Raw genomic sequence first — 22189 nt, 5'->3', positions numbered from 1 at the left:
CTTCAAAGGATTCACTGGAGCACGAAAAACGATGACGTCAGGGAAATGTGCCAGTTTTTTAAACGGCTCTGCCCTCTAAAGCCTGAACTCCGAAACTACATGTTAGCTATCGCCTGGAAGATTGGTCAGAAATCCAGGAGCAGACAAAACACTGAAGCCTGGCACGCCATGTTTATTAGTGGCAAATGACATTCTGCAAAAAGCACATTTGAAACTTTTATCAACAGAACAACAGCCATTCTATAGAGCGTTCTATCTACACATCCCTACATGCTGGACTTTGTTGCGTTTTTTATGTTTGTTTTCTTTTTTGCAGCGGAACACGTGACTTGTGTACGTAACGCTGATAATAACCTTGACGTGCACCCTCGCAAGCGAAGGCAGCGGGTGGAGCCGAGGGGATGACGTCACGGCAAGCTGGCGCGGTAAGGCTAAACTCTGACATGGCGGGAGGCGGGAAAAGAACAACACAAGATGTGCAACAGGTGAGGGCTGAGCTGACCCGCGGAGCGCACTGAGGGGAGGGGGCGGCCATATGTTCCTCGCTACCTGTCAGGCTATAGTGGAGGCTGCGGAGCTGTCCATTACACCTCGTCTGACAGAACTGCTTCATCCACTTCCTACTGCTGACTGCATGCAATTATACCGTACCTGAGCCAATGGGGCCTATAGAAGTGGCTTTTTCAGGATGGAGCAGTACTTCTATTCGTAAAATCACCACAGCAGGGGGAAGTTGTGGGCAGCCCTGAATGAATACACCTATGTTAACCCCTTTGTGCCCAAGGGAGAAACAAATTGTAATGCCAACTTTGACGTGTTAGTAAAACACGTACACGTCATCGTCCAGGACAAATTGGGCTTTCATTTAGTGGTAAATGGATATTTCCTGGTGGGTTATTTTTTTTTTTGTTATCCAAGAAGATAAACTAGTGCAAAATATTTATTATTATTAATAATAATTATATATATATATATATATATATATATATATATATATATATATATATATATATATATATATATATTTATTTTTTTCTGTATATTTATTGCTGCTACCATAACCTACCACCCCAAAAAAAAAAAAAAATCAATCCAACATAAATGAATTCTCCCACTCTGGACGATCGCAGCGATACTACATATGTGTACAGTTATTTTGTGTAGCCGTAGTACAGTCCAGAAACAATGGTGTGCATTTTACTTTTATTTATTTTTTTATCTTATCCTACCTAAAACACACTGATACCAATTAAAAAAAAAAAATACTGACACTGACCCAAGCACTAACTCTGGAGTTGACCTCGATCAACCCTTGATCTAGGCATTTTTTTTTTTTCCACTTCTGTACCGCAGGATGTCATTTGTGATGTCCTGCGCTTTTAGTGGGGATATCTGAATGATGCCTCCAGTTAGACATCATTCAGATATTATTTTTCTCAGCCAGCGATTCCCTTCACCGTAAGAACAATCATAGCGGCTATTCAGCCACTTGATCATTCTTACAGGCGGTGGGAGGGGACCTCACGTGTGGTTCGAACACTGTTTATGTGGGCGCCACTTGCGTTTGCGCGTGAGCTTGGAGGGACGGGGCATTTTAATTTTTTTTTTTATTTATTTAACTTTTTTATCGTTCTTTATATGATAAACACACCCCGAAGAGTAAAACTACATTGCTATTTTGTAACTTGCTATATATAGCTAATAAAATAATCTAAAATCCCTTACAAAATAAAACAAGGGAAGTCGCAAAGATAATAAATGACTTCCACTAGTTTTATATTCTCTCCCAAAAAAACATTTAAACCAGATAATCCATCCTATCCACAATGGAGGTGGAAATATGCATTCAGTGAATTCCCCCCTCCCTTTGATAAGGAGCACCCCCCAAAACACCTATTATTAACCCCAGCTACCTTAGGCAAGGACTAAACTGTGAGTTATCCTGTAAAGAGCAGTGTGATACTGTTATACAGAGTTATTTACACTGCTCAATACGAAATGATATAATTGAAAGCAGCCTAAAACCTGTGCACGGATATATAACCGAAATGTCAGAAGTCAGTCACAAAGTATCAAAAAAGCCGTCATAAAAAAGATGAAAAAAGAAACCTCAGAAGTATGTTGTAAATGTTCAGTGCATTTCTTATGAAAAGGAGATGCTTTTCTCTCAATATATACTTATGTCTTTTTTGATAAAGTGCTTCTTACTGATTTTTTATTTTTTTTCCTCTGTATGAATGGTAGGTGACAGACACTCAATTGATTTGATATACACTGCAATCTGGATTAATCAGATGAACAAAGCAAAATATAGTCAGTGTGACCCTCAGTTGAGGTGCCCACAGCGTGTAGGTATATCCTCTAGACCAGGGATATGCAATTAGTGGACCTCCAGCTGTTGCAGAACTCCAAGTCCCATGAGGCATAGCAAGATTCTGACAGCCACAAGCATGACACCCAGAGGCAGAGGCATTATGGGACTTGTAGTTTTGCAACAGCTGGAGGTCCGCTAATTGCATATCCCTGCGCTAGACTATTTAAGCCACGGTTAATCGTACACAATGCTCATTTGGTTACTTACTGATCGCTGGTTGTTTGAGACACTCTTCTCTTGTTTGAGTGTAATGAGATTTTGTTTTTCCGGTCATATACATACCGATTTTTATCCAGCTAGATGCTTGTCCTATCAAACTTTAGTCCATGCGGTGTCAGCATATCCAAAAGATAGCAAGAGATAGCAATCCAACTGATATTCAAATCCATTCTAGTGTCCGCACTGAAAGATGGTTTACCATATGCCGGTTGCATAAATTGGTCATTCCATAATTTTCAAACAGGTGTCAATTCACAAAGACCTCAAAGCCATAAACGGGAGTGTTGGCAGGGGTCCATGAGTAGTGGGGGGGTGCTCACCCAGCATGAAAAGCTTACATGTTTTGTTCCCCACAAAGCAGAATTTATATATATATATATATATATATATATATATATATATATATATATATATATATATATATATATATATATCTCATTTCTTTTTTTTTTTTTGGTGACAGGTTCTCTTTCAAACCCGTGCTCCAGTGAATCTAAAGGAACATAGATTGCATACCATCAGCTTCTTCCCCGGCCATAGAAAAGTAACATGGGGACTTGGAAGAGACTTTCTACACATTACTTCAGGGTCAGCAAAAGGAAGGGGAGGCCAGTGAACAGATAGGTGGCCATTATTGGGGTGTGTGGAAGAGATCCAGCAGCTGCATAGATGCTGAATCGCTTTTATCTGACCATCAGCTTGTCTGACATGTCTTTGGCAGTGAAAGGGTTAAAGCGTATCCATGCATGGCATGTAATAGTATATTTATTCCCAACGCCTATTAATCTGAACGATCTTGGAGTTTGTAAACTTAAAGCAGAACTCCGGGATTTTCAAATAATCCCCCATTAGTACACCCCCCCCCCCACACACACACACTAAACAGTATTATATTTGTGTAATTTCATAGATATGACTGCATTTTCAGAAAGTCCGTTTTCTGATTTAAAAAAAATGCAGCCTGTATTCTGTCCAAGAGGAGGTGTTAGAACAGTGATGACATCATATCCTCTTCTCTCTAACTGTAATCAGACTACATTTTCCATGAATACTTGGGATGGGAGTGTATGTGAGAGGTACACTAGATTTGTATATGTAAATGTGAACTTGCCCACTTCAACATAAATCGCACCCCTCATTCTGCAGCCAGCAAGCCATACATAACACACGGTATAGGTTACAGCCTTATAAATGCAAAGCATTTTAATATAAATGCATATTAATATAATATTTAATACATTTAAGTTAATACATTTAATGCATTTAATATAAATGAAAACATGATTTGGTGTTTGGTATATGAGAACGCTGAGCGCTGATGCTCCGCCCCCACCGTTGATTGACAATGCACTGTTCATATAATGGCGGTGGGCGAGACATCAGCATTGGTGTTCTCATATACAATACCAGACAGCGGGAGATCCCCCGCTGTGTCATACAAATAAATGCTGATGACGCTCCCCGCTCTGCACAGAGATGGCAAGCTGGGCGGCGGTGCGGTGTGACTGAGTGGAGGTGGGGTGGTGACTGACACAGTGGCACAGACCAGGGGCTGTGAGACCCCTTCCACCCACAACATGTCTGCTTCCTCCTGCTAGGCTTTCAGAGGACTACAATGGGACACGCCAGACCGCTTGCTGAGGAGAGGGATAACAGTCAGTGGTCTTACTAACAGGAAGTCGGCAGACAATAACGTTTTTTCACCAAGTTCAGGAGCCTATTAAAGAGGAACTACAGAGCTCAGAAGTATATGGCTGGCAAAGTGGGTGAAGGTAGATCAGCAACAAGGCCCACTGTACTTTTTGTATTGTACTGTAATTGTGTTGTCCTCCCTACTTTTGGCGCTATATAATTAATAATAATAATTTGAAACATCCATTTTGCTGCGTAAAAAAAATAAAAAAAAATAAAAAAAACTCAGCAAAATGGATGTTTCCCAAGTGTTCTTCCAGGACAGCCCTTGAGAGATGGAGCTCCTCCCATCGACACAGGAAACACATTGCCACAGTTCAAAAGGCGGTCCCTCAGGTCCCTGGTCAGTCATTTGTGTTTCCTCCGTCGGAGGAACATGTTGCCAGGAACCTGGAGGCCCCTCTCAGGGGCTGCCTGAGAACCTGCAAGCCTAAGGGACCGGGTCCTGGTTTATGGCTGCAGTTTGGGTCCATACCTTTTTTCTTTGGCTCGGGTACCGTCCAGCTGAACCGGAGCAGACCCGTTACCCTCCTCCTTCCAGTGCCGAGGTGGCCAGGGGCAGAATGACGCCGGTTTCCCCCAGGAGTGGTGAGTGGAACCTTCCATCTTCCCTCCTCGTTGCAGGGGGTCGGAGACGCCGAGCGTTCACTTCCGTCGGAACCGCGTCATCACTGCGTGCCGAGACTTCCGGTTCCGGGTCTCTAGGGTACAAGGAGGAGAGGGAGAGCCAGCGCTGTGCCTGTGAAGCCCGACCAGCGTCCAGCTATACCGGATTAGCGGCGGGATTCGGAGCGTCAGAGGGGGACCATGGAGGCTATTCCCCAGGATACTCCGGCGGAGACAGGCACCAGCCAAACCCAGGTAGGCTGCTGGGCATGCTATTACTCTGGTGGAGTGGTGGTGTTTGTAGGCTGGGCCCTGTAGTGCCCCACGGTGGCGGTTTACTCACAGTGAGGCAGGCCGCAAAAAGTGTCCTAATTGTGGGAATAGGTTGTCCTCTGGCTCTAACAAAGCCCTATGCAAGCAATGCATTGCAAGCTTGCTTAAATCTGAGGCAGATTCCCCTTTAGCAAAGTTTTTGGGCTCCTTTAAAGAGGAAATGGCGTCGACCTTTAAGTCCCTCCGGGAGTTAATCACTGACGTGGGATCAGCTGCAGCTGCCTCCACGAGTAAAACAACTATAATCTCATCCTCACCATGCCTTACAACACCCAGCTCAGGGGAGCCCCGTATGGTCAGGGAGCCTAGCCCCACGTTGATTAGCCCCGAATCCTCTGACACTGACTCGGGTCAGGAAGAGGATCAAGCAGCATCTAAAGCCTCAAAATATAGATTCTCTCGAGGAAGTAGATGAGCTAATGGGGGGCTATCTATGATACGCTGGAAATTGAGGAGGAAGAAACTCAGTTATCCAGACATGATCAAATGTATGAGGCTCTGGGGAAAAAGAAAGCAAGGGTTTTTCCTATACATAAGGTGCTTTCTGACCTTGTCCTTAAGGAGTGGTCTGAACCAGACAAGAAGGTTTTCTTTCCTAAATCCCTTAAGAGAAGGTTCCCTTTTGATGAGAGCCCAGAGGCGGTCTGGAATAAAAATCCAAAACTAGACGCCCCTCTGTCCAAAATCTCAAAGCAGGCTGATCTGGCCTTTGAGGATATGGGCCACCTGAAAGATCCCATGGACAGGAGAACAGACATTGTCTTAAAGAGGGCCTGGGATGCCTCTATGGCAGGCTTAAAACCAGCTCTAGCCACTTCCTGTGTAGCTAGAAACCTGGAGTTCTGGTTATCGCAACTACAAGAACACTTAAAGGCAGGCACTCCTAGGGGGGAGCTTTTGAAATCCTTCCCTATGCTTTTTAAGGCCACCAGTTTCATCTCTGACGCCTCCACGGACTCCGTTAAATTTACGGCTAAATCTGCAGCACTTTCAGTGGCAGCAAGGAGGTCAGTATGGATGAAAACCTGGGGGGGAGACACGGCGTCTAAAACCCGCCTGTGCAGCGTCCCTTTTACAGGAGACTTAGTCTTCGGGCCTGAATTAGACTCCGCCTTAGAAAGGACGGCGGACAAAAAGAAAACCTTTCCCGCAAAAAAGAAAAATTTTCAAAGAAAAATTTTTCGTCCCTTTAAGGAACCCTCTAAACCAGAGAAGAGTTCAACCCCCAAAAAACATTGGTCGGGACATAAAGGGAAAGGAAAAGGGGGCATACTGTTTAGCCGCCCCAATCAGGATCCCAAACCCCAGTGACGTCAGGGTTCCTGTGGGAGGAAGATTAAGCAAATTTCTTCCTCAATGGGAAGAGACAACCTCGAACGAGTTTGTCTTAAATATAATAAAAAGGGGTCATGCGCTGGAATTTCACAGCAACCCTCCTTCCAAGTTTCTGGTGACAAAGCTTCCAAGTCACTCAGAAAAGGCCAGGGCCTTACCCTTACTAATAGGGGAAATAGTAGATCAAGAAGTATTGACACCAGTCCCTATTCAGGAACAAGGGGACGGTTTTTACTCGCACATCTTTGTGGTAAGAAAACCGTCAGGGAGATTCAGACTAATTATGAACCTCTGTCCACTGAATCGCTCCATCCGTTACAAGAGATTTCGGATGGAGTCCATTTATTCCATAAAGAATCTCCTGCAGAAAGAGACATTTATGGCAACCCTGGACCTAAGGGACGCTTATCTGCACATTCCAATAAGGGAGGAATGCCAGAAATTCCTTCGGATGGCAGTGCAGATAGACACAAAGGTTTACCACTTTCAGTGCAGAGCACTTCCCTTCGGTCTATCATCCTCTCCGAGAATCTTTACCAAGGTTCTCGGAGAGGCTTTAGTTCCTCTGAGGCTTCAATCAGTCTCAATTATCCCCTATCTAGACGATCTGCTCCTAACAGCCCACTCAGAGAGTCGTCTTTCTCAGGACCTAGAATTGACTCAACTCAGTCTGAGTCGATTAGGGTGGATTGTCAGTCAGGAGAAATCCAAGACAACCCCAACACAGGAGATCCTGTATCTGGGGTACTGGATCAAGTCTGTAGATCAGAAAATTATACTGCCGGAAGAAAAGATTTTGAATCTGTGGCAGAGAATATCTTTTCTTCAATGCAGCCCCAAGTGTACGGTGAGGGAAGTAATGTCGGTCTTGGGTCTTATGACGGCAGCCATTCCAGCCGTACAATGGGCCAGGTTCCATCAAAGAGAACTTCAGGGTTTTCTGTTAGAACAATTAAAAGGCAGAGATCTGGAGGAGGAGGTATTGATCCCCTCAAGGGTAAAACGCTCCCTCTGGTGGTGGAAGGACAGGGAGAACCTAAACAAAGGGGTTCATTGGGTCCTTCCTATCACTTCAACACTAACAACGGATGCGAGCAGTTGGGGCTGGGGAGCCCACCTAGGCTCAAGCTGGGTCCAGGACAAGTGGACCCCGGAGGAGAAATGTTTCTCTTCCAATTGGAAAGAACTAACAGCAATCCTGAGAGCTGTTCTAGCTTTCCACCCCGCAATACAGGGTCACCATCTACAAATCCGTTCAGACAATACGACGGCTGTAGCATACATAAACAAACAAGGAGGAACCAGAAGTCCTCGTTTGATGTTGGTAGCCAGACGCATTCTCCAGTGGGCAGAAGCCAATCTGGAATCCATTTCTGCAGTTCACCTGAAAGGGGAGCTGAACAACAAGGCGGACTTCTTGAGTCGACAGAGGATTTCGAACCAAGAATGGTCCTTACATCCAGAGGCATTCAATCTCATAACAGCTCACTGGGGAGAACCAGAGGTAGACCTTTTTGCGAGCAAGAAAAATGCAAAGGTTCCCAATTTTTTCTCGCTAAACCCAGGAGATCAACCCCTGGCGGTAGATGCCTTGCAAACTCCATGGACTTTCAGTCTGGCGTATGCATTTCCCCCTCTTCATCTCATTCCGAGGGTCCTAGCAAGATTCCTCAAGGAGAAAACCTGTTTGATTCTAGTAGCACCTTTTTGGCCCAAGAGACCGTGGTTCACAACGTTGCTACAATTGACAGATTATCCACCTCTAAGACTTCCCTACAGACAGGACCTCCTGTCGCAGGGACCTCTTTACCATCCGCAGGTCGCCACACTGAAGCTGTCAGCGTGGTTACTGAGGAGGAAATCTTAAGGAGTAAGGGCCTGTCAGACGAGGTAATTGCGACCTTACTACAGAGTCGCAAACCAGTCACGAGAGCTATTTACAAAAAAGTCTGGAAAAAATTCAATAGCTGGCTGAATAGCCGGGACATAAATACGGCTAATATTCTACAGTTTTTACAGGAAGGTGTAAACAAGGGTTTAACCCTAAGTACTATTAAGGTACAGATAGCTGCCTTAAGTGTATACCTAGATGAACGCTTACAGGAAAATCCTTTTGTCGCTAGATTCTGTAAGGCAGTCGCTAGACGCAAGCCAGTCAGAATCACAAAAGTCCCATCCTGGGATTTAGCAGTTGTGCTAAAAGCTTTCTTGGGGTCACCCTTTGAGCCTATCTCAGAGGCCTCCCTAAGGCTTATTACCTTTAAGACAGTTCTCCTGGTGGCAATCACTTCAGCCCGTAGGGTCAGTGAAATCCAAGCACTTTCCATCAGGGAACCATTCCTACAGATACTAGAAGACAGAGTCATTCTAAAGACAGACCCTGGGTTCTTACCAAAGGTAGCATCTAGCTTCCATAGGTCCCAAGATATTGTCCTCCCTTCATTTTGTCAAAATGCAGCAAATGAGAAAGAGGAACGTTTTCATTTATTGGATGTGAGGAGGTGTATTCTAGAATATCTTAAAATAACAAATCCATTCAGAATCTCAGACTCCCTTTTTGTCCTTTTTTCCAGACAGCGTAGGGGACAGAAAGCTTCAAAAGTAACCATAGCTAGATGGATTAGGCTAGCTATAGCAGAGGGGTATAAGGCCTTGAATAGAGATCCTCCTGAGGGTGTTAAAGCTCACTCCACAAGAGCGTTGTCTGCATCCTGGGCAGAAAGGGCTGGTGCCACCCCGGAGCAGGTATGTAAAGCAGCCACATGGTCAAGCTTTTCCACCTTTACAAGGCATTACCGACTGGACTTAATGTCTAGTCAGGATCAGGCCTTTGGGAGGAAAGTCCTCCAGGCCGTGGTCCCCCCCTAATCTGGTAAGTACTTGGGGATCCTCTCAAGGGCTGTCCTGGAAGAACACTTGGGAAAACTGGAGTTAGTACTTACCGGTAACTCCTTTTCCGGTGGTCTTCCAGGACAGCACGATCCCACCCTTTATTTGATTGTAGTGATGTACTAATGTTATTACCTGTTATGGTTTATATGTTTTTCAGTTCCATCCTTCGGTTCTTGGTGAATGACTGACCAGGGACCTGAGGGACCGCCTTTTGAACTGTGGCAATGTGTTTCCTGTGTCGATGGGAGGAGCTCCATCTCTCAAGGGCTGTCCTGGAAGACCACCGGAAAAGGAGTTACCGGTAAGTACTAACTCCAGTTTTCAGATTATTATTTATATAGCGCCAAAAGTAGGGGGGACAACACAATTACAGTACAGTTCAATACAAAAAGTACAGGAGGGCCCTGCTCGTAGAGTTTACATTCTAAAGGGAGGGGGTGGTACAAAAGTAAATAGCTGCAGAGAATGATTTGATGGGGCTGGCTCGGGGACAGTTAGGTGGGTGTAGGTTAGGCTTCCCTGAATAAATGAGTTTTCAGGGATCTCCTAAAGGTGGACAGGGTAGGGACTGATCGGATATACTGGGGCAGGGAGTTCCAGAGGATGTGAGGGGCTCTGGAGAAGTCTTGAAGGTGAGCATGAGAGGAGGTAACAAGGGACCTAGAGAGCAGGAGGTCCTGGGAGGAGTGGAGGGGACGATTTGGACGATATGTGGGTTACTATCTGCCAAGTTAAATCGTTCAGGAGAGGTTGTAAAAATGTCCATGTACATGAAGCCTAACACGATGTGAGGGTTTACATCCACTTTAACCACTTAAAGAGGGATTCCGCCAAAAAAAAATATTAAAAGCCAGCAGCTATAAATACTACAGCTGCTGACTTTTAATAAATGGACACTCACCTGTCCCGGGTTCCAGCGATGCCGATCGACCGCTCGGGCCTCGGCTGCTGCCGCCGCCATTCTAGGTGAGGGAATCGGGAAGTGAAGCGAATCTGCTTCACTTCCCGGTTCCCTACTGCGCATGCGCGAGCCGCGCCGCGCAATAGGAAATCTCCGCGCTGTCACTGGGACCCGTGTGTGTCCCAGCAGACAGCGCGGCAGGGCAGGAAATGGCGTAGACTCCCGTGGGAGTCTATGCCCGGAAGTGGGTGAAAATACCTGTCTTTGACAGGTATCTCCACCCCCCTCCCCCCTGAAAGGTGTCAATTGTGACACCGGAGGGGGGGGGGGGGTTCCGATCAGCGGAGGTTCCACTTTAGGGCGGAATCCCGCTTTAAGCCCCGGACCATTTTGCAGCTAAAGGACCAAGCCCCTTTTTGCGATTCGGCACTGTGTTGCTTTGACAATTGTGCGACGTGGCTCCCAAACAAAATTGGCGTCCTCCTTTTTTTTTCCCACAAATAGAGCTTTCTTGATCACCTCTGTGCTTTTTATTTTTTGCTCTATAAACAAAGAGTGACAATTTTGAAAAAAATGCAATATTTTTTTGCTATAATATCCCCAAAAATATATAAAAAAACATTATTTTTCCCCTCAGTTTAGGCTGATATATATTCTACATATTTTTGTTAAATTGCAATAAGCGTTTATTGATTGGTTTGCGCAAAAGTTATAGCGTCTACAAAATAGGGTATAGTTTTATGGCACTTTTATAAATTTTTTTTTTTTTTTTTTTTTTACTAGTAATGGCAGCGATCAGCAATTTTTACGATATGTCGGACATGTCGCACAATTCGACACGTTTTTGGGACCATTGCCATTAATTCAGCGATCTGTGCGATTAAAAATGTCACTGTGTGTGTGTGTGTTGTTTTGTGTTTTTTTATTTATTTTTTATTTTTTCTGTAGGGGGTCGTGGCTTGGTGTCTGACGTCACTGATCGTCTTTCCCTATGACAGGGAACAGACAATCAGTGACAGCCTCACTAGGAAGCACAAGGAGAGGTTTGTTTACACTTACCTCTCCTCGTTCTTCAGCTCTGTGACCCAATCATGGGACACTGGCGGCGATTGGGTCACAGAGCTCCGGGTCGGGCGTGCGTGACCCACGGCTGGGCACTTAAAGCGCAACGTACCTGTACGTGCTTGTGCCCAGCCATGCCATTCTAACGGTGTATATCGGCGTGAGGCCATCCTTAAGCGGTTGAGGGGGGGGGAGAGTCCCGGATAGCTGAGGCTCTCGTGCAATATCACTGGATCGAGATGTAGCACAGGTAGGTATGAGCGGGGCTGCAGCACAGTTTTTTTTTTTTTTTTTTTTTTTTATTTTTTTTTTTTTAATCTTAATGCGTTAAAGTGGTTGTAAAGTCAGTTTATTTTTTTTTTTTTTTTTTTTTTTTTTTCTAAATCTTAATCATTAAGAAAATGCCTTCTGTGTGCAGCAGCTTCCCTAAGCCCCCTGTCCAGGATTCTCCCTCCAGATGGATACATGATGCTTCAGCTCGGATGCCCACATAGCAAGCCGCTTGCTGTGGGGGCACTCGACAAGAGGGAGGGGCCAGGAGGTCCAGCCAGGGACCCGAGAAGAGGAGGATCCGGGCTGCTCTGTGCAAAACATGTAAGTATAATGTTTGTTTTAACGGGAAAAAAAAAAAGACTTTACAATCTCACTTTGATAATAAACCTTCTGCTTTTAAAAACACTTTGATCTCCACATTTACTTCCTTGAATTCTGTGACACATATTCACAAGACCTGTGAGTAGGCGCTGCTGTCACATTTCAGAGGTGCTGAAGAGTTTCAGGAGGCAGAATCGGTACAGGAATCATTGCTTGCAGCCAGCAAGGTACCATTGGATATACAGTCCTTTTAGAAATTGAAAGTAAACGGCAGAGGAAAAGTTGCAAAGCATGCTGGGAATCCAGACATTGTGCAAAACGATGGCAGCAAACAGGCAGGGTTCGCAACTTGGAATGTCAAAAAAATTACAAAATCACTAATGTTTTTTATGGTTACAAAGCTGATGGACCATAGAACTCCTTGAAAGCGGAACTAAACCCATAGATTTATAGTGGTTCTAAAGTCAACATAAGTTTGTGTTTTGTTTTTTGTACCTTTTTTCTACAGTAATAAACAAAAAAACTTCCGCTTTGTCCCCCCCCCAATTCAGAAAAACGTACCCGATTCCTCTCACCGATTAGGCGCTGTCCTGACTCTAGTACCGCTCTCTTCTCTTCCTGTATTCATAGGTGGGAGAGCAGCGGGAGGAATAGGCAACTGCTGTTAGTGTCCACTCAGACTTGTGCGATTTCCATTGCGACTTTGTATTTGTACAACTTTGACCATTGTGATCGTTTTGGTTTGTGCTCTACAAAGTTGCTAGACACGTGCAAAATGGAAAAATGTTTGTTTCATTTGGTCTCTATTTTTGAATGAATTCCAAATTTTCAGAACAATTTGAATATGAATCAGTTGAAAATTGACCAATTTTTCAATTTCTGTGTGAAGAATAGCTGGTTGTTAAAGAGGAAGTAAACCCTGATGAGTTTACTTCCTCTTTCATTCCCTGCAAAGGTAAAGCATAATGGGCTACTATGCATTGCATAGTAGTCCATTATGTGGCACTTACCTGACACAGGAGCCAGCAAAGTCACCGCTGTCCCCTGTAGTCCAGCGCATCCATCTTCTCGGTAGCTTGTTTTGCACATAGTGGCCCTGAACCTGCTCTTCTGGGGTCCCTCAGTGTCTCTCTCGACTCCTCTCCGCATTAGATAACCCCCTGGGAGGAGCTTGCTCCTGGGAAGTTACCTTGCGGGCGCGCTCCTGAGTCAAGCATTCAACGTCAATAGACGCCGAATGCAGGGCTCGGCCCCTGCTGCTGTCATTGGATTTGATTGACAGCAGCGAGAGCCAATGGCTTCATTGCTATCAATCCAACAGCCGAGAACCCCCTAGCCGAGAGACAGCTCAGTAAGTAAAACTGGGGGCCGGTCACTGCCAAGTGTTTTTTTCGCCTTAATGCATAGGATGCATTAAGGTGAAAAAACACTTCCCTTTACAACCCCTTCAACAACCGATGATGACTCTTCAGCTGTCAAGGGGTTTCCCCACAATGTGTGTGAGAGAGAGAGACCCCTTCTTTTAGTATAGGCACACAACACCGTACACATAAACACTGGCTAGGTACAGTTAACCCTTTGATCGCCGTAGATGTTTTACCCCTTCCTAGCCATTGTCATTAGTACAGTGAAAGTGCATATATCTTACGTTCACCGACTGACACAGCTCCTTTCTTAGACCATCGGGTTGTTACGCCACCTTCAGGAGAGGACTAGGCAGAACATGTTGACGACATGTAGAACAAAACCAGAATTTTTTAGTTCCGCCCAAGGGGTGGTCCCTTAGGTAACCATCCCCCAGCCTGCCTCTTGCAGCCTCGTTTTATTTTATTTTTTTTCCTGCCTAGTGAAGGACCTAGGAACCCTGCGGGCCCATCGGTCCGTGGATTTTTTTCTGCAGAAGTTTGTCTTTTGCACAAGATTAAGATCCTGTGATCTGCTATCAACAGTCGACTGGGTGACAGGCTGGATAACCTTATCATTGTAGTCTCCCCAGCCTGACCAGCGAGCGTGTGCAGACCAGAACTCCGCGTTGGGTCGGCCACGCCATGTCCCCCAGCTCCAGGGGTGGCCGGTGAGCGTAATGCTCTGGGGCACACACATGACTGGGCTACTGATATCTGCGTCGCAGTGTGTCGGGCCAGAAGCCACCCCGTACTGATCGGAGAGTGGATCTGTGATGGAATGTTCCCCAGCTTGTCAGGACTGGTAAGTACAGCTTCCCCTGCCTCGGTGGGGCTGAGCAGCTGGGAGGTAGAATTCGGGAATGCCCGACACTCCCTCTTGTCTCTACGTCCCTATCAAACACCCCCCCCCCCCCCCCCCCGTGGGGGATGCTGCTGAGCGGTGTGTGCCATAGACGGGCCCCCTGGGGTCGGAGGTGCGCTGGGTAGCTGTGCCCTGGATGTCTGTAGGTCTCTCCTCTGGGTGTCTGGAGGTCTCTCTGCTGATCACTTTAGCGCTGTTTGCCGCCATTTCCTCTGCCTGTTTTCACTGTCTCTCATTGCATACAGTGCTCGGCGGCCGTTTTTGGTGTGACCAGGGAGTAGCATGGTCAGACTCCATTTTGCTGTAGTCCGGCGGCTATTTTCCCTGTGATTATGTCCTTTATACTGGACGCACAGCAGCCATTTTGTTGAAGCATGAGCACGTTTTTCATGCTCATCGCTGTCCTCTGGGGCTCAGCACAGCGCGGTTTTCTCACAGGCATTTGGGAGCTGACACGGGCACACCTAGCTGGACAGCGCAGAACTTGGTCAGTGTGGTGAGTCCTGTGGTGTGGGCCCCCCTCAGCCTGCAGCAGTTATGAGGGTGGGACCATCACTGTCCTAAGTCCCCAACAGGTGGCAGACAGGGTAGAGTCAGCATAGCTTCATAAACTGGTGTTTCTTCCCCCGAAATCCAGGCAATTGCAACTGGTTCGCCTGCAGACAGTGCAGTGCCCCTGGACGCTTTGTCGGCAGTCCTTAACACGTTAGTTCCCAAGATGGAGGCGGTGCGTGGGCGCAAAGGTGGTAAAAAGCGGCCCCTGTCCTCCGGGAAGAGTTCTGGCACAGACTCGGGCCCCGCTGAGGCTGATGACCCCTGCTCTGTCGTTTCAAATGACGCTTACCAGGACCGATCGGACAGTGAGGATGAGTCCCCGTCCTGGTCCGTGCGTGGTAAATCACTTGTTGGAGCACTTATCACAGCTGTGCATGATACCCTGAAAATTCAGGATACAGCAGATCCCTCTGCTGATGTAGTGGTCCCTTTTGGGTCCCATAAGCCAGCCTGTACACCTAGGGTGTTTCTGTATCGGACTTATTTCGATAAGTTCATATACAAGGAATGGGGTCGACCACAACTGACCTTTTCGGTCCCCAAATGCACGTTACCCCTTTGAGGAGAGCCTTCTCAAAAAATGGTCGACTCCTCTGGTCATGGACCCCCCAGTATCCAGGTTAAACAAAGTAACCACGATCCCGGTAGAGGGGACTCCTGCCTTTAAGGACCCCACGGACAGAAAGGCCGAGGCAGTGGCTTGTGCCTTCTTTATGGTTGTGGGGGTCAGCAATGCGACCAGTACTGGCATCCGCACTTGTGTCAGAGACTTACTGAGTGGGCAAAACTTTTGCACTGCCAATAGGGGGAACAGGCTTCCCGTGTCTGCGTGGAACTAGCAGACCAGTTAGTGCAAGTCCTTAAGTACGTTTGTGACGTGGCCCTGGATACCCTCCCTCTGTTATCCAGGGCTTCAGTGTCAGCAGTGGTGTTGAGGCGCCTGATTTGGCTAAAATGCTGACCAGGCATCTAAAAAAGCCCTGAAGGATCTACCCTTTCTTTGGAGCCTCTTTGGATGACATTATTAAAAATGCCACCGGTGGTAAGAATACCCTACTCCCACAGAACAGGATGGCTAAGGAGCCACGTCGTAGGCAAGGGCCCTCATTTACCGCTCACAAACGGCTTTTTTTGGCCGCCCGGGGCTTCGGCTAAACTCCCCCAGCCTGACAGGAAGACCTCTGAAGGACAAAAGCATCCCTGGAACCTGAAGCCTAACAAGCCTGCGAGCAAAAGTGCTACTGCATGAAGGTTTGCTCGCAGGACCTGCTGAGTCGCGGGGTGATGGTACCAGTTCCGGAGCCAGAAAGGTTCCAGGGGTTCTATTACAATCTGTTTGTAGTCCCCAAAAAGGAAGGGGGTATGTCCAATCTTGGACCTGAAAACCCTCAATTACTTTGTAACAGTACAGAGGTTCAGAATGGAATTGGTTCGCTCAGTAGTCGCTGCACTCCATCAAGGGGACTCCCTTGCATCTTTGGACATCCAGGATGCATACCCATATGCCTTCGGCATCAAAAGTTTCTGCGATTTGCAGTTGGGGAAGCCCACTACCAGTTTGTGACTCTCCCTTTTGGCTTGGCATCAGCCCCCTGAATATTTACCAAGGTATTTGTTCCTGTTTTGGCATTGCTGCGACAACAAGGGATCGTGATTGTAGGTTACCTAGATCTCCTCCTGAGAGCATCTTCTGCCTCAGAATTAGAGGAGGATGTGATGATCACCATGCAGACACTGCAGGAATTTGGGTGGCTTTTGAACCTAAAAAAGTCGGTGATCGTACTGACTCAGCGCTTTTAGTACTTAGGCTTACTGCTGGACTCCATGGAAGCGAGAGTTTTTCTCCCTTCAGACAAGCTGCAGACTCTGAGCCGTGGTAAAGTTGCTGATGGTGGGACTCGTGGTGGCCTCCGAGGCAGTATTGTAGCCCAGTTTCACACCAGAGTCTTGCAGAAGGAGATCTTGACAAAATGGGACAAATCTCCATTATCCCTGGATCGGCAGATTCAGGTGAGCCAGCCAGTCAGGGACTCCCTGCTCTGGTGGCTGAGATCCCCAGAATTTTGGTCCGGGAAGTCGATCCTACCTCTGAATTGGACAGTGATCACAACGGATGCAAGCCTAAGCGGCTGGGGTGGTGTAATGGGAGTTCAGTCGACCCAGGTCCTCTGGTCAGAGGAGGAATCCAAGTTGCCGATCAATGTGCTCGAGCTGTGAGCGATCAGGCTGTCTCTCCACATGGTCGATAAGACTTTGAGGGCGTCCTCTCAGGATCCAGTCAGACAATGCCACGGCAGAGCGACATGTAATGGCCATTTACATCCCCGGACTAAAGTCACCATATGCTGGACCCAGGAGAATGGATGTTGCACCCGGAGATGTTCAGGCTACTGTGCCTGCAATGGAGCACTCCAGACGTGGATCTTCTGGCCTCCCGTATCAAAAGATTTGTGTCCAGGACAAGAAATCCTTGGGCAAACACATCAGACACGCTGGTGGCTCCGTGGGGTCAGTACCAGCTCATCTATGCCTTTCTTCCGCTAAAACGGTTACCACGTCTGGTCCGCAGAGTGGAGGCCGAGGGGATTCCAGTAATACTGATTGTCCCTGGTATGCAGACCTAGTGTGCCTGGGGGCGGACGCCCCCTGGCAACTGCCGTTACGAGAGGACCTGCTGTCCCAAGGTCCGATTCTCCAGCCTGCTTTACTGTCGCTGGTTTTAACAGCGTGGCTATTGAGAGCCGGGTGTTGAGGAACCGGGGCCTTTCGGACTCTGTGATTCCAACTATGTTGAGCACGGAAATCTTCTCAGAAGATATATCGTCATAGCTGGAAGGCCTACATCTCCATGTGTGAGGAGAAAGGATGGCGTCTGCGCTCCTATTCTATATCCAGGCTCCTGTTTTTACAGCAAGGAGTAGACCAGAAATTGGCTTTAAGCACCATTAAAGGGCAAATATCAGCCTTGGCTGTCCTTCTTCTTCCTTTTTTTTTTTTTTTTTTTTTTTTTTTCAGTGACCCCTGGCGTCTCGCTCTCTAGTGAGCACTTTTGTTCAAGGGGTCTGACATGTAGTTCCTCCGATGCATCCACCGTTACCCCGTGGGATCTGAACCTGGTGTTATCGGCGCTTCAGAAACCGCCATTTGAAAATATCAGAGAGAGATCCCTCTGACTCTTTCCCAGAAAGGGGTTTTCCTAGTGGCCATTACATTGACCAGGAGGGTTTCGGAACTGGCGGTCTTGTCTTGCAAGTCACCATATCTGGTTATCCACAAGGATAAGGTGGTGTTGCGTCCGCAATCTTTTCTGCCGAAGGTGGTTTTGGTGTTCCACATCAATGAAGACATTGTGTTACCATCTGTGTCTAAATCGACACATCCTGAAGAGGTGGTCCTCCGTTCCCTGGATGTGGTCCGGGCTCTGAGGGTGTATTTGTCTGCTATGGCTCCCTTTTTGGAAGTCAGACTTCTTGTTTCGGTGGCTGGTCGGAAAAAGGGCACGGTGGTCTCGTCAGCCACCATTTCCAGGTGGGTCAGACAGATTGTAGTACAAGCCTACACCTTGAAGGGGCAGGTTCCCCCCCCCCCCCCTTTCCGGTCACAGCCCACTCCACCAGGGCAATTGGAACGTCTTGGGCCTTTCCGACATAAAGCGTCTGTCACTCAAGTGTGTAAAGCGGCGACCTGGTCGTCTGTTCACACCTTTACAAAATTCTACAAGGTAGATAGTGCATTGGCTGATGCCTGTTTTGGCCGCAAAGGCGGCCGTGAAATTTGCAATTGCACTAAAAAAAATTCTGTTAATTTTTTTTTTGACCGTTGCATTTGTTACTGCAAGTTTTTGAGGTGGTTTGTAAGGTAGTGACTCCCAGATTGAGGAGCACTCTGTTGGATTTTTTTTTTTTTTTATTTTTTTTTTTTGTACTCGCCGTAAAAATTCTTTTCTCTGTAGTTCACCGACTGACACTGCACCCTCCTAATTTTTTTTAAATTTTTTTTTACATTATACTGCTTGTTAACGTACTGAGGCTGCAGGAGGCAGGCTTGGGGGGGTTGTTACCTAAGGGACCGCCCCTTGGGCGGAACTAGAAAGTTCTGGTTTTGTTGTACATGTCAACATGTTCTGCCTAGTCCTCTCCTGAAGGTGGCATAAAACAACCCGATGGTCTAAGAAAGGAGCTGTGTCAGTCAGTGAACTACAGCGAAAAGGATTTTACGGTGAGTACAAAAGTCTATTTTTCAGTGTCTGATTGTCCCCCACAATATTGCAGTCCTGCTAGAAGTCTCTGATCACTGCCATTTACTAGTATTTAAAAAAAAAAAAAAAAAAATTAATACAATTTCCATTATATACACCCTAGTTTGTAGACCCTATGACCTTTGCACAAATATACGCTTTGGGATTTTGTTCATTAAAAATATGTAGCAGATTATATATTGGCCTAAATTTATGAAGACTTTTTTATTTTATTTTTTTTTTAACATTTTTATTGGATATGTTTTGTAGCAGAAAGTAAAATATTTTATTATTTATTATTATTATTTAAATTGTCTGTTTATTTTTTTGCACTATAAACAAAAAAGGTGATCAACAAAAAAAAATTGTGGGGGGAAAAAAAAACTATAAATTTTATTCGGGGACAGTTTTTCATGGCTGCACAACTGTCAGTTAAACTAACGTAGTGCCGTATTGCAAAAAAATGGCCTTGTCGTAAAGCGAGGTAATTCGGTTAAAGGTCTGTTCAAACCAGCGGTGCATAACAGTCTGTATAATGTGTGCATTTTTGTGTTGTATGGATGAATGTATTAAAACATTGCACGGTTTACTTTTATTTTTTCTTCTACTTATTGAAATATCCCAATCACTTTATGAAAAAAAAACTGGAAGAGGATGAAGAGGTGTGGTTTACAGTTTTCATGATTATTTATCTACATTTGTCTTTGGTTTTCAGAATAGTGACACAGTAAAGGAAGATGTCAAGAAGAGACGGTCAGATCAGTCTGATGTACCCACAAGCTTACGACAGGAGGTAGAATGCTTGTATAAGCTTACTATGCCAGAAGATTTCTATGCATTCTGGACATTTTGCACGGAGATTGACCCAAAGACGCCCTCTGGTAAAAATACAGCCTTATTTATTTCACTTAACGCTTTCACAAAAAAAAAAAAATGTACTCGCTTTTGTACTTTCAATTCTACAGTCTGGCTTTCTGTTTATTCAGTTTTTATGGTAAGCATAAATGTCAGAGAAGGCTTATGCAGAATGACAAATGACCTTTTACAGCTAAAGACGTTGCAGATTACAATGCTTGCTTTATATATGTTGCTTTTATCAACCTGTAACATTTTAAGCTATCCCTGAGCTAGACAAAGTGGGCAAGTAAAAAGGTTTGTTTGGGTATGCTTGTGTAGCCATCACTAGAGTGAACAGGCTTTTTATAGATGAGGCCAGTGAGGAATGATGGGGAAAAGTAACAAATGGTAGTCGTTTGATATGGGAATCGCATATTTTCTTATAAAGCAGGAAAATGTGCCCAAATGTCCTGGTTTTATGGCGTTCCAAACCACTGCGTTACCTCTGTGGAAACAGTTGAATAATTATAGATGGAGAGAGCAACTTTGCCAAGCTAGGGCATTTTTTTCCTCTTATTATGTTAGATAGTGACCCAAAGATTTTTGTTGCATGATGATTATTATTATTAATTTATTTTTATTTTATTTTTTTGTTATACAATTTTCGCATGCCACGGAAAGGGCAGCCCATTCACTTCAATTGGCTCCCCTATGCACGTTTGTCGCCTAAAATAAACTCCTCCTATTTGGGTGACAAGCTTAGCGTGCTTTTTAAACTCGCTTTTTGCTGCGCAATTCAACAGAACCATACATGACCATTCATGGCACTGCTCTATCCATGGCATCCTATGTTTTGCTGTGTTTTTGGAATGGAGGTCACAATGAGCAAAATTTCAAATTGCAGAATCTGAACTAGGGTTTAGGGCAAGTATCTTAACCCTTTCATGCCTAAACCCATTTCTGACATTTGTTGCTTGCAAGTTAAAAATCCAGATTATTTTTGCTCGAAAATTACTTGGAACCCCCAAACATAGATGGAGAGCTATATAGATATATTTAGCAGAGACCCTAGAGAATAAAATGGCGATTGTTGCAATATTTTATGTCACATGGTATTTGCGCAGCAGTCTTTCAAATGCATTTTTTTTTTAGGAAAAATACACCTTTTTCAGTTTGAAAAAAACAAAACAAAGAGGTAAAGTTAGCCGTGTTTTACACATACTCTGGCAGTAGCAGATGTGCCTGCCGTGACCAATCACGACGGGTCACATAAGTTGTATACATTGGATTCAACTGTGTTGCTAGCTGTGATTGCTCAGTGTGTTCGCATGGTACAGACATGATCAATTGCAACCCATCTGTACTATGTAGTTGGCTCTGGCCAATCACAGCTAACCAAAACAAAACAGACTGAATCTGTTTCATTCAGTAAAATACTAGCAATGTAATGCACTGCTTATAAGCAAACAAAATGGGTAAAAATAAAATTCTGATCACTTCCCCAGAGTAGTACAATGTTACTATGGAATGGAAATGTTATGTTGCTTTGGTCAGTGTTAAAGAAAAATAATTCTATTCTCAGTGTGCCTGCGCGCCGCTGTCAGCTGCGCATGCGCCGTAGACATCGGTGCCTGTCTTTCGGCAAATAGGTTTAGGAGATATTTCTTGACCTACAGGTAAGCCTTAATCTAGGCTTACCTGTAGGTCAAAGTGTGTTGTAAGGGTTTACAACCCCTTTAAGGCCCCTTTCACACTGGGGCAGGAGCAGCGTCTGCAGTAAAACGGCACTATTTTTAGCGGCGGTTTTCGGCCGCTAGCAGCCAAAGCACTGCTGCAGCAGCGCTTTGCTGGCGGTATAGCCACGCTGCTTCATTGATTTCAATGGGCAGGCACGGTATACACACTGCTCCAAAGATGCTGCTAGCAGGACCTTATATTTTTTATTTTTATTTTTTTGGAACAGCTGTCCGATTTGAGCAGAGAATTCTCTGCATAGAAAGAGTTGGGGAAAATGCTCTGTTGGTGTCAGTGTTCTATCGGATCGTGCCCACTATCGAAGTGCCCAAGCCGCACTGTGCATGCACCGTACGGAACTACACAACAGCAGATTTCATGATTAGCTATTGAGATGGCGCCTGCACAGACAATAGCCAACGGCTTGCGAGGCGTGTAGATTTCGGCGAATGGTGGGTTTGGGTGTCAAAACCCGCCGTTCGCTAGACTAAACACGCTCGGCAAGCGTCCAGGAAGAATGGCATAAAAACATTACCTTTGCATCACTGCC

At 45.6% G+C, this 22189-nt stretch overlaps 1 protein-coding gene across 3 annotated transcripts in view; it reads left to right on the top strand.

Moving 5' to 3' along the window:
- Positions 1-314: 314 nt before the first annotated feature.
- Positions 315-22189, top strand: part of HPF1 (histone PARylation factor 1) — a 50570-nt gene continuing 28695 nt past the window's right edge. The window contains exons 1-2 of one of the 3 annotated variants that reach the window (XM_077477202.1): positions 315-425; positions 19784-19949. In XM_077477202.1, the coding sequence (XP_077333328.1) occupies positions 402-425; positions 19784-19949 (190 nt within the window). In that variant the 5' untranslated portion in view covers positions 315-401. Of the gene's footprint in view, positions 486-11864; positions 12009-19783; positions 19950-22189 lie in introns of those variants that run through there. The other 2 variants (XM_077477201.1, XM_077477200.1) reach the window with 2 other exon arrangements.

The sequence above is a fragment of the Lithobates pipiens genome, unplaced genomic scaffold (assembly GCF_037356315.1).
Source record: "Lithobates pipiens isolate NorthernLeopardFrog02 unplaced genomic scaffold, aLitPip1_a1.2 Scaffold_13, whole genome shotgun sequence".
NCBI lineage: Eukaryota > Metazoa > Chordata > Amphibia > Anura > Ranidae > Lithobates > Lithobates pipiens.
The sequence above is the reverse complement of the archived record's forward strand: the minus strand, read 5'-3'. Positions and strand labels throughout refer to the sequence as shown.